The sequence below is a fragment of the Astatotilapia calliptera genome, chromosome 16, assembly GCF_964374335.1.
Source record: "Astatotilapia calliptera chromosome 16, fAstCal68.1, whole genome shotgun sequence".
Taxonomy (NCBI): domain Eukaryota; kingdom Metazoa; phylum Chordata; class Actinopteri; order Cichliformes; family Cichlidae; genus Astatotilapia; species Astatotilapia calliptera.
Genome location: NC_137437.1, coordinates 22,609,537 through 22,627,806, shown reverse-complemented (window position 1 = coordinate 22,627,806; position 18,270 = coordinate 22,609,537). Strand labels below are relative to the sequence as shown.

General features: G+C 40.9%; 2 protein-coding genes across 8 annotated transcripts in view; one reads left to right on the top strand and one right to left on the bottom strand.

The window, feature by feature from the left end:
- LOC145420915 (uncharacterized) overlaps positions 1-18,270 on the top strand; it is a 103,270-nt gene that overhangs the window by 70,702 nt on the left and 14,298 nt on the right. The window lies entirely within an intron of this gene.
- nr4a2a (nuclear receptor subfamily 4, group A, member 2a) lies at positions 11,566-16,780 on the bottom strand. Its single transcript, XM_026144526.2, has 8 exons — positions 16,594-16,780; positions 16,008-16,112; positions 14,952-15,823; positions 14,373-14,502; positions 14,022-14,185; positions 13,442-13,644; positions 13,096-13,274; positions 11,566-12,968 (listed from the first exon to the last, which is right to left on the bottom strand). Exons 3-8 carry the CDS (start codon positions 15,819-15,821, stop codon positions 12,712-12,714), a joined length of 1,803 nt encoding a protein of 600 aa, XP_026000311.1. The 5' UTR covers positions 15,822-15,823; positions 16,008-16,112; positions 16,594-16,780; the 3' UTR covers positions 11,566-12,711.

Below are 18,270 nucleotides of genomic sequence, written 5' to 3'. Positions count from 1 at the left end.
TGTTGCAAAAGCTTAATAGCACAAAATTAACAATCTATGTGGTTTTGCGGGATTCAATTAGAGGAATATTTCGCTATTTCATGATGCACTTAGGAATGACAAAGCACAGATATAAGTATTGATTTTTTTGTGCATGTAACAAGATAAACAATATGTATATGTATGTATTTGCAGGGCAAATTGAATCAAAATGCACATATTACATTGAGGGCCCCAGAATACTGACAGCAATTGAATTTGTCAGTCAAGAATTTAGTTAAAGAGTTAAAGACCTTTGAACTACCGGTGAGCAAAATGATTCAACCGTCCAGAGTATTAAGGATATTTATGGCATCTGCCTCGTGCTGCTGTTGTTACTGCTTATACACATGAATTTCGTTTTCTTTTCTTTTTTTTAAACATGCAGCACTGTGCTCTGCAGTACTGGTTTTTGTATTAGCTGCTTCTTTTATGCATGGGTATGCTTGAATCTTTTTATCTGATGTGCATGTGAATGTTTATATGCATGCTGGTGTGTGTCAACAGAAAAAAAAAATCCTGTGTGTACAGTATGCGTGACCGTGCGCGTGGGGTGGTTCGAGCGCGAAAGGGATTGTCTGCAAGTGGCAGAGAGTTAGCAATGAGGACGATAGCTATGTTTGTGGATTAATAACTATTAATTCTCCTTTTGACTGTAATTGATGCTTAAATCTCCTCGCCCCTCCTCCTCTCAGCAGACCTCTTGTCCCCCCGTCAGTTCTGTCCTTCTAATAAGGGCATTATTCCAGGGGATTTCATGCATTCTGATAAATCAAATTAGAAGGCCAGTGACTTAGATAGATTGCAGCAAGTAATTAGAGAATCCTCGATGCCTTCCGCACTGCCACTCATTTACAAGTCTTTGTTATCTACCTATCTGGGCGCAGCGTGAGCCGGTGTGTGTTTGCATCACTTCTCCCTCTTAAAATTCCTTCCTTATGTCACTGGAGAGACAGATCCCAGACCATATCTTGTCACCCGGGCTAGCACACTGCACATCGGACAGCGCAGTGGGACAGCCATTAATTGGAGCAACTTGGGTTGGTAAGTACCCACGTGTGTGTCAGTGACATGCAAGAACAAGGAGATGGCTTGACACATGGAGACAGGGGACAACCTGGGCTGGGTTGCCCCCCTCACGCCCACCCCTCCAACCCCACCCCTCACGACCCACCTACACACACATGCATACACACACAGCTCCTCCTTTGCCCCCCCGCCCTCACACTTCTTGCCCTCTAGAAACAACACCATGTTCTTAATACTAAGTCAGCGGTCACTATCCGTGTCAGCCGAGCAGTCTTGTTCACATACGGCAATGCTGCGTGTGTGTGTGTGTGTGAGTGTGTATCTGTTTTGTTCATTTGCAAGTATTTTTTTAACATCATTATCAGAAAAACAAATCTGGAAGTATTTGTACATTATTGGACTGTTTGCAAATTTTACTCAATTAATTCAGAGTGAAATACTTTACAATGGTTAGGTTCAAAAACAAAATACTGTACTTCTACTTCTACATAACATATTCAGGATACAACTTTTAATTGATGGTTGATCTTCTGTGGTATTACTTTGGTATTACTTTACTGTGAGAATCTAAGTTTTTAATCCACCGTTGTTTGAAATTAAAATGAACTACGGTCAAACCAAAAGAGAAATCACTCCACAGGCAGGACCATCTGTGTACCTTACAATCATATTAAAGTCCAAAATCCTTACAGCTGCACTCCCTTCTGATCCGCCATATCTCCTCTATGGCATTTTTCTTTCTATTCTTTTTCCGCTCCCCCTGCATCACTTTCACAAAGCAGTCTGACAGAGTTCACTTTTCTCCTTTAAGAGGATGAATGAAGATAAAAAGCAAAGCAAAATGGAGCACAGGAGGCATCGCTTGCTTTGATTCATGATGGCTGGGAATCTGGTGCTCCTGTGCAGCCTGCCTGTTTGGCTACTCGCTCGCCTGCCTGTCTGCTCCTTCCCAAGCACTCGAATGGAGAGTCGTAGTCGGCTCACTGTGACACCGTCGAGCCATCAAGAATGGCTGATTATGGTGCTAAATATTGATCTCTGCCTCACATGTGTCAAAATTCCCCCCACCCTTTAATTAGAATTTCCCCTCCGTGCCATACAGGAACTAACCGAATATATTAGAGGACTTCATGAGGAGGAGGGGAGTGCAGCAAGCGGGGCATAATTGTGACCTCTTGTCTTGCCTCTTCTCTCCTGAGTTTTGAGATGACTCCCAACTGTCTGTCTAATGCTCCCAGTCTCTGCGATAATCAGACTTATTTTCCTCATCTTATCACAGGATGATCCGCCTGGCTGTTCTGTTCTCCATTCTCCTTTTCTCTCTCTTCTACCTTTTCTTCCTCCCTCCTCCGTACCAACTTACCCCTTTTTTCCCTAAATTTTGCATAAGGTGTTAAAGACGTTATTAATAACATAATGTAAACATTGTGGTTTAGTGTTTTTTTGGGGGGGGGGGTTTGTAAATGGATGCACATTTTAAAGCCTGCAGCACGCTTCACAAACAGTTCTACTTTATGTTACCCATTGAGTTACTTTACATTTTTTTAACAATACTCTATATGTGTTTTGGAGCTGAGGATACCCTAACCCTACAGTTATGCTGTTGTAATACATGCAGAATGCTCTTTGGCCTCGTCTCACTTCCCTGAAAAAAAAACCTTGTCATGGTGGCAAATGCTGGTGTATCTTTCAGTATTAAAGGTACCTTCACAGCTGTGCACATTATCCACTATGTGCTCCAGTGCACTCCTGTACCATCACAGATGGTGACATTTGAACTGATTGCAAGCCGGATATTCCCTCTCCTCTTTAGCCCGGAGGACAGTGTCTCTGATTTCTAAAAGCAGTTTCAAATTTTGATAGATCAGGCCACAGTTTCTAATTTTACTTCAGTCTTTCCTAAATGAGTTTGCTCCCAGAGAAGCTGACAGGATTCTTGGCTCTTCTTTATATATGTTTTTTTTTCTCTTTTGTATAGAGTTTACAAATAAAGTGAAAACTTGTGTTCACGATGATTTTCTGACTTGTTCCTCATCTCATGCAATGATTTCCTGAACTGTCTGTTTTAAAGTCAGTGCTGCCAGAAGTTTGCAGCCATTCAACTGATTTTTCAGCTCGGTCCTCGCATAAAGCAATTTTGCTATTCTCGGAATCACCGCTTTTGCGTACCATAGATGGTGATGAAACCAGCACAACGTGGCGTTTAAGTTGAGAAACGTTATTCTTAAATCGCTGAACTTTACCTATGCAGTCTTTTCTTTGCTACGCTCAAGCAAGTAAGAATGAAATGAAGCCAATGTAGAAGTGCCAAAAATTGCAGGTCTCAAGTTGCCACTTGAGGTCGGCTCCAAAAGCCAGTCAATCGATACAAATTGCAGCACAAAAACGCATGTTTGCAATCCAGCTTGATACAAAACAAAATGACTTCGGTATCTGTAGCTGCTTTTCTTCATGTTTTAACATCTGTACGAGTGATTAACTAACACCTTTAAAGTTTATTGAGGCTTTTGTGACTGATACAAAGATTCGTGTTAGGCCTACTCCAGTTTGAGCCTCTTGGCTTTGTCTGTGGTAGTGATGCATTTGAGAGCATTTTCACCAGTGGGTGAATCATGGTGGCTACATGATGTCTATGATCTTTCACAGAATGATAAAGTTCTCCATACTTCTATGGGATACACTTTTAATACCTAATCCTGTCACTGAACAATTGTGAGATCTTCCACAAAGTTTGTTTTTAAGCATTATACAATTTTCCAGTATATTTGTAGCAAATCCCTCAACTTTTTTATTATTATTAAATTGTCATCGGACAAATGACTAAATGTCTTTTTCAGGGAATCAGAAAATATCTTTTATTTTTTAATTTTTTTTCTTTTAAGTCTCGTCAAACAACCTTAAAACACCAAAAAACTATTTTTTCTACCAAAGAAGTCGATTTTGCTTTTATCTAAAACAAAGGGTTAGGGCAGAATTAGGGTCAGGGTTACCACCTATCATGACTTGGACCTCAGCGTTAAAAGCCTCATGCTGGTAGGAGTTTACCCCTAATGAGTAACAAGTGAGCTGTCAACCATTTGGTCAAACATTTTAGTGGCTAATGTCATCTGGAGCCTCAAGAGATACGAGTTTGTCAAATTATTTTCTCTCAGATATCATAAAGATTCCATTTTCTATTTTCAAACATAAAGTATTTACACCTTAATGACACTGATACAAGAAACATCCCTTAAGGCAGTTTATTAGAATTTATATAGCTACCCCACAAAAGACTTCATACAACAGTTAGTTGTATATTTCTGAAAACCCGTAAACAGATTTGATGTGTAAAACTGATGAAAGTTTTGATGTATTTGCAGTGTGTTTGTATTTCTTCTGATTAGTAGCTCAATAAAAGCAGTGATGTTAATTTGATATTTTATTCTGCAGCGTTACAACCACCATGTTGCTCCTAAAGGCAAGCCCATGCTCACTCTGTGCTTATGCACTATTAATACATGAAATAAACATAAAACACATTCGAGCTTTGAGATTCTTTTTCCTTAGTAATGCTTCTCTGTCGTTGTTGCTAACCATGTATTGGAGCTGTCAGACTTATTTTATATTTTCCTCTGTGGTCGCTCAGTATTTATATCCTCAGTATTTTTATCCTTTCTGCATACTGTTGCATTCAGTATTATATATTTGTAGTCAGTTTCCTGGCTTTTACAAGCACAAACATGTTACATTCTTCTACAACCTTGTTCGTTTTTGTTTTTGTTTTTTTTAAATCATCTTTCTGCCTCTTTCCTTGCTCTTTTCTCCCTCTCTCTCAACCCACCTCCCCCCTCCCGCCCTCGCTCTCTCTCTCTTTCATTCTTTGGTTATGAGGCACTGGTCGTTATTATAGGACGCTGGCAAGCTTGCCGTCAGTTGCATTCTGGCGAGAGTCAAGTGCCACAAGGTGCCTTTTTCTATTTGTTTGTTTCATGCAACACTGCACCAGCCACTGACCTGTGGTATCCATGTCGTGCAAGAGGGAGTCAGGTTCATCCAATCAAAAACGGGCTGAAATTAACACTGATCTTTCCATTCCTGAAGAGAGACTGTGGCAAAAGGCAATTTCATGACTATAGGGTGGACTTTTTTTCTATTTTTTCTTTTTTTTTTTACTTTTTATTTGGATTATATATATTCTCCTCTTTACATTTTAATGTGTTTGTTTACAGCCGGTTTATGTCATAAACAACAAACCCAGGGTTTAAACTCATCATTGCCGTTGTTATTAATTACAGCCTAAAGTGTTCACCCTCAAAACAATTTTTTTGAGATTTAATCTGAAAGTGCGATATCACAGATTTTGTCTCACTCTGAATTCAATCTGATTCCCTGCAATTCAGGACATGCAATATTCATAGTTGATCCATTGACTGCTATTCAAGCGGGAACTATTTGAAGAGGGAAAGTTCATGTGCATTTTTGATGGATTGTGCATGTCTTCCCCTACTCTATATGGATAGAGCGCTTGTTTGAAGGTCAGTGATTCTCTTCAGTCAGAGTCTTCCCTCTACACTCCTTTTTTTGGGGTGGGGGAAGAATATCTCAGGTCTTCACTCCATATTTTTCAAGTGCTTCTAGGATGACTAGGTTGGATGACCTTGGATCCTGGTGGAGATGAATCTCTTTGAGCTTCCCCTCTCTGCTTTTCTTGAAGAACTCTGTCACGAAGAAAGACAATGACCTTCTGCTGTAAGACTTTTCATGTAAAATATCCACTTTTTTCCAGCTCTCAACCTTTTCATATCTTTGATAGCTCCTGTGTTTCTTGCTGTATGTGTTGAAATACATTTTCCTTTAACATACATCAATAATATCATTCTAGTTACGTGTTCCACTTTTATCTCAAATTACGTCTTTTAGTCCGTATATTTGAAGGGTGGGGTGGGGTATTTTTTTCCATTAAAAAATGGTACATTTATGTGTGTGTGCCTTTGTGTTTGCATGTAGGTACAAGGGGTTGAACAAGGGTTGAGTGGATCTTGAGAGCTGGCAGGTGCATTATTGCAGCAGGCTGTGCCTAGCTTGACATGTGTGTTCCTAATCTCCTAGTGATATGACAAAGCTGTGTGGGGGCCTGGGCTGGATCTCTTCTGTCTGTTGTGACACACAAATACACACACACACCACAGCCCCCTCTCGCCTTCCTTTCTGTCCAACACACATCATATTCCTCTCTTGACCCTTCAAGAGTACCCCACTCAATCTACTTGCACTTTCTCACACTACATGTGTGATTAATATGTTCTGAGGGAGATTTGTAAAACCATTAGTGCATCAGTTTATGTAGTGATTACATGCATATAGTCTGTGCATTCGAGAAATAAAGCAGAGGCCTCAGATGCCCTTAACATGTATCAAAGTGTGCATTCATTTCAAGCTTGTTTACCTCCTGTTAGTCATCGTAAAGAAGAAAAAAAAAAGCATTGTGCCAAAAGATATGATGCAGTTGATGCAGTCCTGTAATCTAGGACATGACATAGTGTGTTACATGGTAAGCAACTTCAAGTGTTTGGTTTACTATGTATTTACCTTTAAAAAAAAAACAACCCCAGATTGCTTTCATTTCGCAAGACTAAATGCATGCAAAAAATGCTACAGACAGAGAAACTGTAATACTGAGAAGATGGCAGACCACACACATGATTTGACCCAAAGGCATGAACAGATTACATGTGCATGGGTGTGCTTCCACTTTACCGTGGAGCAACAGCACAAACCATAACACAGGATAAGGGCATATCCTTGTGGGAACAGAGCCAGTGCATCTGACCATGTTGACATTTTACAGTCTGACATCAGATGGAGGGATAGTCCAGTTTGCATCCCTGCATTCAGTCACATAGTTAACAGTGTATAAACTGGAGGTATTACAAGGTATGTTTTTACTCATTAATTAAAAATGCAACGATTGCATTAAATAGTTAAACACATTAATCAAATAGCTGGCTCTTGGGATGAAATTATTTAAAGTAGATTTTTTTTTGGTGAACATTGTTGTCCACTCGTGATAACCCATGTGCATCATCCGAAGCAGCTTCTTCTTTCCTCCGTTTTTACAGTTTACTCCTCAGTCTCCTCCAGCCTCGCCCCAGAGACCAAATGCATCATTTGAGGCTCATACAATTCACTGCTTACCGAGCCACTGGCTCCTACCAGCCTGATAGAGGCATTTTTCGCCACTTAGAAGCATGCACTGTGTGTCCGATCCCTTCCTCCTTAATATGTCCTCTATTACCATCAGGCATTTAAGCCTGTTTTTTCTACTTCAGTGACCACTGAGCACCGGCTTCATTAAAACTAATTGAATCGGAAACATGTCTGCCTGAGGAAACATTAACTCTTTCTATAAAGGAAATTTCCGATTTCACTTTGTCAATAAGGTCAAAGGACCGAGCCCATGTGTTCGATCCTGATACATGCGGTGCCCATAAACGTAATCTCATCCCTAAATTCTTGGGCTATTTCATTTGGGCATCTATCAGCACTGAATGCACTAATTTAGCCTCGATTAGCTTTTTGTGATGAAAAGAAGCAAATAAACAAACAAAAACACCATTTCTCTTTTCCCCCCATTTATACATTTTTTTAGGCAGAAACCTGAAGAAACCCCTCTCCCACATGATGTTCTGTCAATTTCATTGCATTATTAATTTCTTGTGGTTAGCATAATTGAGTCTTGGTACAAGCATTACATTAATGGATTTTACTGACCACACTTGAAACAATAATTTTATGGCATCCGTCAGAAATCAATGTGCGATAACAGAGCACACACAGCTGTTTAATGTGAAGTAAATATTTATGAGTGATCTGACTAGACATCAAGTTCAGTCAATCTTCTTTGAAAGGATCTGTGCGAATGATTAACCTCATTTTACTGGTGCTGCCTGGGCTGGTAATGGCTATTAGAGCTAAGAAGGAGTGAGGCCTTTGATTTTTGGCTTCTCATCATTCACAGCTTGTCGCATCCCTTCATCCTTCATACACGGCTGCTGAATTGATTGTCTGTTTAGTCCTATGAATGATAAAGCTGCTCTGGGCCACAGGCTGAGAGGGACAGACATGGCTCACCTCCATCTATATGCAAGGTGGATTTCTTTTCCTGCCTCGCCGCTCGGAAATCAGCTTTTTGCATTATTTATTGGACAATCATCAGCATTTCAATATGGTAAATCAAATAGTCACAGTAATATAACTATAGACAGTCTTATCCAAAGGGCCATCTTTCAACTCATTATTCATTCATTTTGTTTAGAGCAATAGTCGGCAGGACTCATGAGATTCATAAGTTGTGTAATCAACATGTTTTACTGCAGGCTCCCACAGCAAAGTGCTTCGCTGCCTAAACAGAGGGAAAGGTAACACGAAAGAAATTGATGCCAAGGTTGAGGGAAGAGTGGATGCAGTGAATGAACGAAAAGATGCCGAAAAAGGCTGTCGAAAAGGCAGTGAATGTTGTTTAAATGGCCAGATCCAGGTAATAAAGACTGCCATGTGGTGTGCAGACATATAGATCCACTTCACAAGCTTTCATCTCCCTTTGTACCTCAAAATGACTTTCATTGGCAACTATAAAAGACAAAAAGAGTTTTAAAAAGTCATTTTGCACGTGGCTTTGTTTTAGCTAGGCCAGAGAAAATAAATACTGTGACCAAAGCTCACTTGCTGTATCCCAAGAGAGCAGACAGTGGGCAACGTGTAGGCTGCCACTTTTGTACTGTTTTGCACAGAAGTTTGTATCAGATGTATTCATGCATCCTTATAATTATTCTTCCTTATCTCCTTCTGACTGCCGCTGATTGCTACTTGTTGGTTCTGCACTTTAAAAACAGTGTAGTTCTTCTCCATCTAAATGCAGTTTCAGCAAAAGCAATGCCTGCTCTTTAGATGTCTACTAAGTTCTCATATACTGCAAAGATGCACGGTGTGGTTTTCTCCCACTTCAGGTATCAAGTGATGCAATGATCTAGCTGTTAATTAACACATTTTGGCTTCCCGATTAAAATAATATGAATAAAAGCAGTTGACAGTGTTGCGTATTATAATAAAATAACGATGGTCAGTTGACAGTGGAAAATGATTTTCAGATTAAATACCTACAACTGACTGACAACACTTTAAATCCACCACATACAACACACATGAACCTGTCAGCTTCACCACAGTGTACAGGTGAGCGTGCAACCAAATGCAAGACTGCCACAGTGTGCGGAGTTCGTGTCTCTTCTAAGACTGAGAGATTTTTAATTCGATGTCTTTCTCACCTTGTGTATGAGCACTTAGAGGCAGATATGCGGGCTTTGTTCTTGGGAGACGGCCACCTCCACCTGCTGGCTTTCGTTGTTGTTCTGTGTTCAGAGGCTCAACACAAGACTGTAAAAGTGAAAAATGATTTTCTTTTCTTTCTTGTAGACCAACTTGTGCTCACACAATCACGCCTAACCTTTCGCTGGTGTCCAAGAGTGGGGAAGAAATTAGGCACTTAATAAATTGAGACTCAAAGTCTTGCAGCATATATATAATCATGCACAAACAGTGACAGAAGTGTTGGCTACATGTGTCATGTTTTATTGTATTGAGATAGACATGTATAAAACCTAACTGTACTTAGAGTCAATAGAGGAAACTTGTGACATTGTAATGCACCCTTTCAACAGATCTGCTAAATGTCAGCAAACTGGTTCTGAGCACAATCCCAATTTGCCTTGGAATTAGCACTTTACAGTGACGATGTAATTATTTAGACAATTTATTGCCTGCTGCTAATATCTCTCAAAATAAGCTGTTCCCTTCATCTTGATCATGTGATAAATGTGGAATCGTTGTGGATAAGTCCCAGACATGCCTCAAAGCCTCGCGTCACTTCTCCCTCCTGATAGACTGAAGGAAAGGCTTAGTGACAGCGGCCCTGCCTCACTTTGTTCAAGCTAATCACAGCCGTTTTGTATACATTTCTAAATGACTTGTATTTCTACTTGTGCAGTTCACAATATGCAGATGTGATGTGCAGCGACATCTCACAAAAATCTTCACCGCAGTTGCGTGAGATTAATCAGCGCACTGGATTAAAGGATACAGCCTACATAGGGACGTTTTTACCTGTGTACTTTAATGGCTGATACAGCGGAAGGGGGAGGATGTAGAAGAAATAAGAGGCGCGGAACTTCATTCCCGGGGGGTTTGTGGGAGGTTGTCGGTAAAAAACTGGCGTATTACTAAACTATTAAAAACCAACTGGGTATCGTTTTATTTTCACCAAACATCGGCCTCGGTTTGCAAAAAAAAAAATGCCGCACAACGACGCAGTAAAGGTTTCCTGTTTGTGCATCATCATATGTCTCTTCACTTAAATTTCACAGACAACTACGCTGGAACGCGAAATGCGAGCCTGCGCTACCTGTGCTCAAACCGGGTTTCACCTCTCAGAAAGCTTTTCGAACGCCTTTTTCTTCTTATTTGTAATGGCAAGTTGCATGTAGACGGATTTTTTTTATGCCAGAAAACTGCCGACTGTAAAACTGTTTAGTTCTAGCTCTGATCTGACTTGTCGGTAGGATAGGTTAAAAGTCTGATTTTAAATTATAAAAGGTCAGTGGAGCGGAAGCGCAAAAGGAAAAGAAAATCAGCTTGTACACAGACTGGGATAATATAAAGCGCGTTGTTACATTTTTAATCACCTTTTTTGGTAACGAGGAAAGTCGAGATCCACAAAGTTAAAGTTTTATAATCATCCGCGCTACATCAGCAAAGAACAGATGAATTATAAGATGAATTCCGATGTTCTCATTTAAGCAGTCGTTCGAGAAATTGTGTTTTATGTTCAATTTAAATTCCTGCGTTTAATCTGTTGCATCGCTTCTTTAGTTAGACAGCGACATTAGAAAAGGGAGGAAATGTTTTATCGGCAAAGGATAGACTAATAAAATTGTCACCTTTATTTGTTAAAATATTAGAAATAATTGGAAATACACACCTGCACGCATGGCGACACTTTAGAACTCCTAAAATGTAAGTGGGTTAAATTGAATTTGGATAAATGAAATATGAGCTCAATAGAGTCGGAAAATGAAAGCTTAAAATTGTGAAGTCGTTAATATGCGCCTCTGTAAAGATTCATATTTTTGTCAAATTTAAAAATCCAAATCCAATTAAAATGGGCCCGCCTTTACGAATATTTCATCTTTTAATGCAACGACTTACTCCCTTAGCTTGAACTAAATATCTCCTCGCATCCTGTCACGTTTTTTTTAAACAGGATGATAACAGAAATTATTATTATTGTGGTGTCCTTATAAAAAACGTTTGGGTTTTTTTGCGCAATCGAGCCTGAGCGCTGATCGCAACAGCTTCCACAAAACTGAGAATTCAGTGAAGAAGTTATGAGAAAATGCATCATTTCTCGTGTGCCTCGCTCTCTCTTGGGGATTGGAAAAGTCTGAATTTGAAGAATAAATTTCAGAGAAAGTGTTTAGCAAAGGATCGATTTAAAAGTTTTATTTGTAAACATTAAATATTTCTTTCTCTCTAAAGTTTTTTGAATTCGGCACCAAATGCGTCACAGAAGTTGTAAGTACACCATGATGCCAAAGATGTAGGCCTATATCACACACTCATGGACCTCTTCATATAAGATGGGATTTTTCAGTTCCAAAACGTGTTAAATTATAACTAGCTAGACGCTTATAAGACATAAAACATAGACAACGTGCTCAGCATGAAACTTGGATGGTTTGAAATCGTTTAAATTGCACCATGCTTAGTGTAGCTCTTGGCAATAGAAATAATAAATATATAGAAACGTTTATATTCAACAGCAACAATACTTACAGCACATACAAACAAGGAATGTCTGACAGTTTTACAAACACCATGGGTCCCTCATTTTCTATACAGATGAAATATTTTTCCACATATGCGTCATACATAAAAGGAGTGCCATAACTACGAATCAGTATCAAATCTAGCAGACTACATAGTGTCCGGTATATATTATATATAGACATCACCTCAGCAAGTGCCTATAAAAGAAAAAGGAAAAGGGGTGGGAGGGGAAAAAAAAGAAACTAAATCATGCGTTGTCTTTTCTGGATGCTTTTGGGATCCTGTCAGAAACACATAGGCACGAGTCAAAAGAGAAAAGAAAATTAAATATTTTCATTATAACAAACTTTTTACACATGTTATAAACCGATGCATTGGAGGCATCACATAATCTATCATAATATACAGTGTGTGTGCGTGGGTTTATATATTTCTATATAAATGGAATATATTACATCTGAGTATGCTGAATCAGTAGAGCCGAGGTTAAACAAACAGTAAATGATTGCAAGACCAAGTTAAATTTGATGACAGTTTGTCCACCGGAGAGCATTAACCAGTGATAATTCAGTTGTTTGGCACAAACAAAAGAGAGAAAAGGGGAAAAAAATCAAGGCCCGCACAGCCATTAGACTTTGTCTTTTTTTCCCTCGTGTTACTTTTTCACGAATTCATATTCATAATGTGGTTGTTCTGTTAGCATATGGAGCTTGCAAATATTCAGAAATAACAACTTTAAAAATCGGTCAAGTCTGACACAAATAGTCTTTTGGAAGTTCTTTGAGGTTCGCCATTGAGTCAGACTCAGAAAGGTAGGGTGTCGAGGAAAAGTTTGTCAATTATTGCTGGCGGAGGGACTAGGTCCTCTAGCTTTAGGTAAAAGATACGCTGCAGACCTTGGGTACAGAGTGTGCGCAGTTCTGGGAGCTTTCCTAAGAGTTTTGACAAGTAGTTGGGACGATTCAAGCCGCCGCCATTGAATGTCACTTGATCTTTGAGGCAGTTGACGATCTTGTTTTGGAGATCCTCGACTCTCTTGGGTTCCTTAAGTCCGTGTCGCTCTGAAAAATACAATTAACAAAGAAAAAACAGGCACGGATAAATAATCTATGATACGTCAACCCTCTCATTTTTCATAAGCGTTGTGAACCATCCAGTGTTCATAAATGCACCGTCGCCTTTACTCACCTGTTACCATGGCCAGTGCTGCGATGCAGGAAAAAGCTGAGATGTCTATATTCATACTCTGCAAGTTGGAAGAAAACTCCACGATGGCGTCTACCCACTCTCCAAATCCACGGACGCACTGTAGTCTGTGTAAAACCACTCCATTACAAAAAATAAGCTTTCCTTCCACTGGGTTGGACCTGCAGTTATTAACAAAATGTCATTAATTATGCTTGGTAATAAATGTGGATTCAAGAGCCTTCTAATTATTGGGCGGCTAATAAAGCCAAAAGCAATGAAGCTTGAAGGAGGGACTGATGATTATCTAAAGCCTAAATTGTTTTATTTAGTAATTACTCAGTCTCACCTGTATGCCAGCCGTAGGACAAAAAGTTCAAGGAAGGCGGATTCAAAGAGGAGATCTTGATCTTGCTTCGGTAGATCAGAAAAGCCAGGGATCTTCTCCGCCCAGCCTCGGATGATCTCCATGGAGCCCGTCAGGAGATCATAGAACTGCTGGATATGCTGAGTGTTGTCTCCAGTCATTTGGTAGTCAGGGTTAGCCTGGAACTGGAATTTAATTTAAACAGCGCCTTAATGAGGTCCTTTAAAATATATAATCCGTGAAATTGCAAATGCCCATTTCCAAGAAGGAGAGAAAGATTTTTTTTAACCGTTGAATTCATGTCTCCTTTTTATTAAGTTCTGCATCTCAGTGCAGCTCACTTAAAATGTGTCACATTAAAAGGCTGGCAAAGTTTGGAATTCAGCGATGTATTACAGAAAACTTTCAGGGTAATAAATTTAGTCCTAATGCAGGACTAAATTAAAGGGGTCGCCAGTCTCGTTTTATCTGCTTTCTCTGAATAATATTTAACTCTTTTTTTTTTTTCAAATGTTCTGCGAGTGTGTGACTTTTTATTTCTGGGATTATTAGAGTCACTTACTCTGGAGTAGTCCAAAGCGGACATGGAGGGATTGGAGTCCACATGGGCCCTAACAAGTGCGCTTATGAGGCTGACCGGCGGCGAGGGAGGGGAAGGCTCTTGGGGACTTTTGGGTTTGGATGGTAGGCGTCCTCTTCGACCTTTTAGATTATCCGTTCGGACAACTGCAAAATATATAAAGATATGTGATTTAGATAAATCATCAATATACAAACTCCAGCTGGTGTGCGTAAATACCTATTAGTGGATAAATTCACAACCCAGTACTGCATTACGCACGTTTCCCAGTGTGTCAGATGAAAAATATTAACCACCGGGACAGAAATAATTGAATGCATACCCCAAACGTACCTTCTCTCACCATTCCGACGACAAGGCACTTCTGGAAACGGCAGAACTGGCAACGGTTTCTTCGGCGTTTGTCAACAGGACAGTTTTTATTTGCTAAACACACGTATTTTGCATTTTTCTGTACGGTGCGCTGAAAAGAGAGAGAGAGAAAAAAAAACACACAGTCAACTTTCGGGCCCATTTCCAAGGTTACACAATTCTGACGCACAACTTGAAGGGGAAATGCAAGGATGAAAACAATATAATATAATTCATATTTAATGTTTTGAATTGTGCTGTATGACCCAATAATAATAAGAGAAGCTCAGCAAATACGCATTAGTGGTGTTGGTTATTATTTCTTTTCATTCGATGTCACGTCTGTGTGGACAAGTATGACTGCCATATGGTTCTTTTTTGTGTGCGCACTCACACTTGTATTAAAGTCGGGTTTAGTGTTATTGTGTTGCCTTTGATTTATTTGGTTTTTAAGTAACTGAGCAGCATTTAACACACTGCGCTGTGAATAATAATGACAGAATGTCTCGCTGACGTAAAAAACAGTAACACGCATTCATTGTCGCTGTCATTTCAGCCCACCTTGAAAAATCCTTTGCAACCCTCGCAGGTTCTCACTCCATAATGTTGGCAGGCTGCGTTGTCCCCACATACCGCACACAGACCTTCGTTTGACGGAGATCCTCGGGACGGGGGCGATGGCACTTGGCTGTCCATCAGCTGGTGCCCGTGGCTGAGCTGCAGCGAGTGAGGAAAGGCCAGGCCAGACTGTTTCCGTATAGCGCTGGGCACCGCAAAACTCTGGCCGTCCGGGCCGCGGTGTGCGCCCGGGTTGTCGTGGTTCATGGACACGTGCAGCGGCCCGTCGAACCGCATCTGACAGCTGGAAACAGGAGTACCGGGCGGGGACTGTTTGAACGAGAAGAGCGAAAGCCTTGACACCGGATTCTTGCGCTGGTCTATCATATGAGACGTGGCCGCAACATAGTTCTGGTGGAAACTGTGGAGGGAGCCAGGGTCCTCCCACATGTGATTAGGCTGAACCTGGAAGTTTGGCGTACTTGGGGCGTGAGGCGAGGAGGGTTTGAAATACATAGGCCCAGAGTGAGCCATCATTTCCTCAGACTGGGGTGGCAGGTGGCTCTGCTGATGGTAACTGTGCATCTGAATGTCCTCCACTTTGATAGAGGACTGCTCTCCGGAGTGGGGCATCTGATAGAGACAGGGCGGTTTAACGTCGTAACTGGTGTTATAGTTGTCCATGAATGTACTGAAACTTGGTAGAGAAGTAGTAGCTGTGATCTCAGTGTTGGTCAAGTCCATGCTAAACTTAACAAATTCGGGTGTTAAGAAGTCGCAGCTGTATTCTCCTGCGGTGTGGTAGCTGTAGCTCTGGGAAGCTGGACTGGCTCCTTGAGGTGATGATCCATACTGAGCCTGAACGCAGGGCATGGCTGAAAACCAGACGGGTGCAAACAAATTAGAATTTTTCACATAAATGTTTAAACTGAGAGGGAAAGTTTTATATATCAATTTAAAATTATATGAAATGTCCACAGCAAAAACTACACTAATTTAAACAAGTGTGGGATTTCAGGTAAAAATAAAACTTTAACACATAAATGTTTCACATCCTACCTCAAGTCTTCTGACAGTTTTCCGGTGACACTTGAAATGGGTAATGTCAGGAGCTGTTGTGTGGGTGTCGGGATAGAAGAATGCGACTCTGTTCTGGTTCTTCCCCTAATAAAACACAAAGGTTTGGAGTTACTAGATTATACAATAAAACAATCTCTCTAAAAGGAGAGATCACACATTGGTTAAGCATAAGTCTATTTGTGCGCAAACCATACCCCGTTTCCAAACGTGCAGAGCATGTTACAACATTTTATTCAGTGTTCTAATGAATATGAACAACATGCTATAGAAACCAAACCACAAGTATTTCTTTTCTTTTGTTAATAAGATGCTGGTTCGACGTGAACAGACCAACTTTGCGCACTTGACACTAGTAAAAACTTGTCTAAAAAGCAGAAAGCTGAAATGTGGCATTAAATGACAGTCACATCTGAATAGTCTCAGTCAAACTTAATTGCGTGTAATTTCAATTTAAGGATAGAAAAAAGACTTAGATTAAAAAAAAAGATTTCAATGCCTCGGAGAAGCCGGACAGGACGAGCGAATTCGGAGATTATGTTGCAAGAAAAGAATGAATGAATCTTACCTCTTTCACATCAGGATCGTGACTTTCTGTCCATGCGATAAGCATGTAGGTGGTATTCATCAATTTTAGTAAAAGCTCCAAATCACGAGCGTAGGTACAAGCAATGCCAAGCAGGGAAGTGAGTCCGCGCACCAACAGCGACACGAGCTTCGACTATCCAGTCTGGCCAATGTGGCTTTGTTTATGTGAGCTCTAGATACCCTGGCCCACGTGTTTCAGTGCGCAACGTCATCGGCGTCGACATCGACGCGGACCAATCTCCTCGGGAGCTTTCTCAAGCCCCAATTTTTCTGGTGAGTATGTTTGTCTTGTGGTATGTGTTCTGTGTTGCTTCCCACATGGACATTAGCAGAGATGTAGTGGAGGATAAACCCACCTAAACTCAGTTCAGACACCTTGGTGTTTGCACAGGCCTTACGTCATGCTTGTTTTAAGCTGACACGAGTCTATGTGATATGATTTCGATGTATTTGCCACAAATCTCTAAAGTAAATGATGCACGTTTCCGATGGACTGGTGCTGTCACTGTTGTTTTCCTCACTGTTCTGGCATGCGGGAATAGTATTTACAATCGGGGAAAGTTCATTTACTACCATGCACTACTCCAAAAGAAATGAAGGTACACTCCAAGGTTGCAGCAGGCCAATATGTAGCCAAGTGTGCGGTGTATTTTTGTGGCATTAAAACAAACGTACACACACCCCTAAGTGGAAACACGTCTCCTTACTAGCACTGAGTTTATGCATGGCCTGGTTGTCGGTATTTGAATGTGAAATTAAGATGAGTGTACACCGGGACACATATAAGGCACAGTTATGTCACAACGTCACAATGCTAGACTCACTGTAGTTGTATGAAATAGCCCTAATGAAGCAGGGGTCAATATTATTCTTTGTTATCTTCTGACAGGATTTCTGTAGGCTATTTCAATTGTGTTCCAAATTTAGACCTCAGATGGGGTGGGGTCTGCGAGGTGGGCTGCCTATTCATAGCGCTGGTAGCGCGCGTGTGTGTGCGCGCGCGAGAGAGAGCGCTTCTGTAGGAGGAAGGGGGGATAATTAGCGGGCCTGTAGCCAGTTGTCATGGGGGACCCAAAACAGGGAAACGTGATAGCAGCGCGCAGAATAAGAGTGACGCAGAAAACGCTCAAGTTGACGCGGTCGCCAAAATAATCTGCTGGCCTTATTGTTCTGCAGCGATGGAATAACTGATCTTCGCCTAATCTTACACCAACACCTTGTAGCCAGTCGAGTTGGCCTAAATCTTTCTAGATGTACGCAGGCTTGGGAACCAGGCCCAAGAGAGCGAGCAGAAAGTGCATTCGCAGAGATGTGGCTCCACACGCTACAGCAGGATCTCGCCGCATGCAGCATCATATGTTATTGCTGTTGGACTGCTGCTTTATTACATGAACCACAGAACAACCATCAGTCTTGAAGCTGTTTTATGTACTGCCCCGTACTCACAGCACACACAATAAGAGTGCGCAAGAAGAGGGGTGGGGGAAAGAAAACTGTATATCATGGTTACACTCACCTCTAGAGGACACTATTGTTCGCCAGCCATACATCACAAAGCTGCTGTTTCTTACAATTAACCTTTTAATTAACCTAACCCCATTAAGACTGTGTGGTCACGCCCAGTCGTTTTCAGGTGGACTATAAGACGGGATTTGTA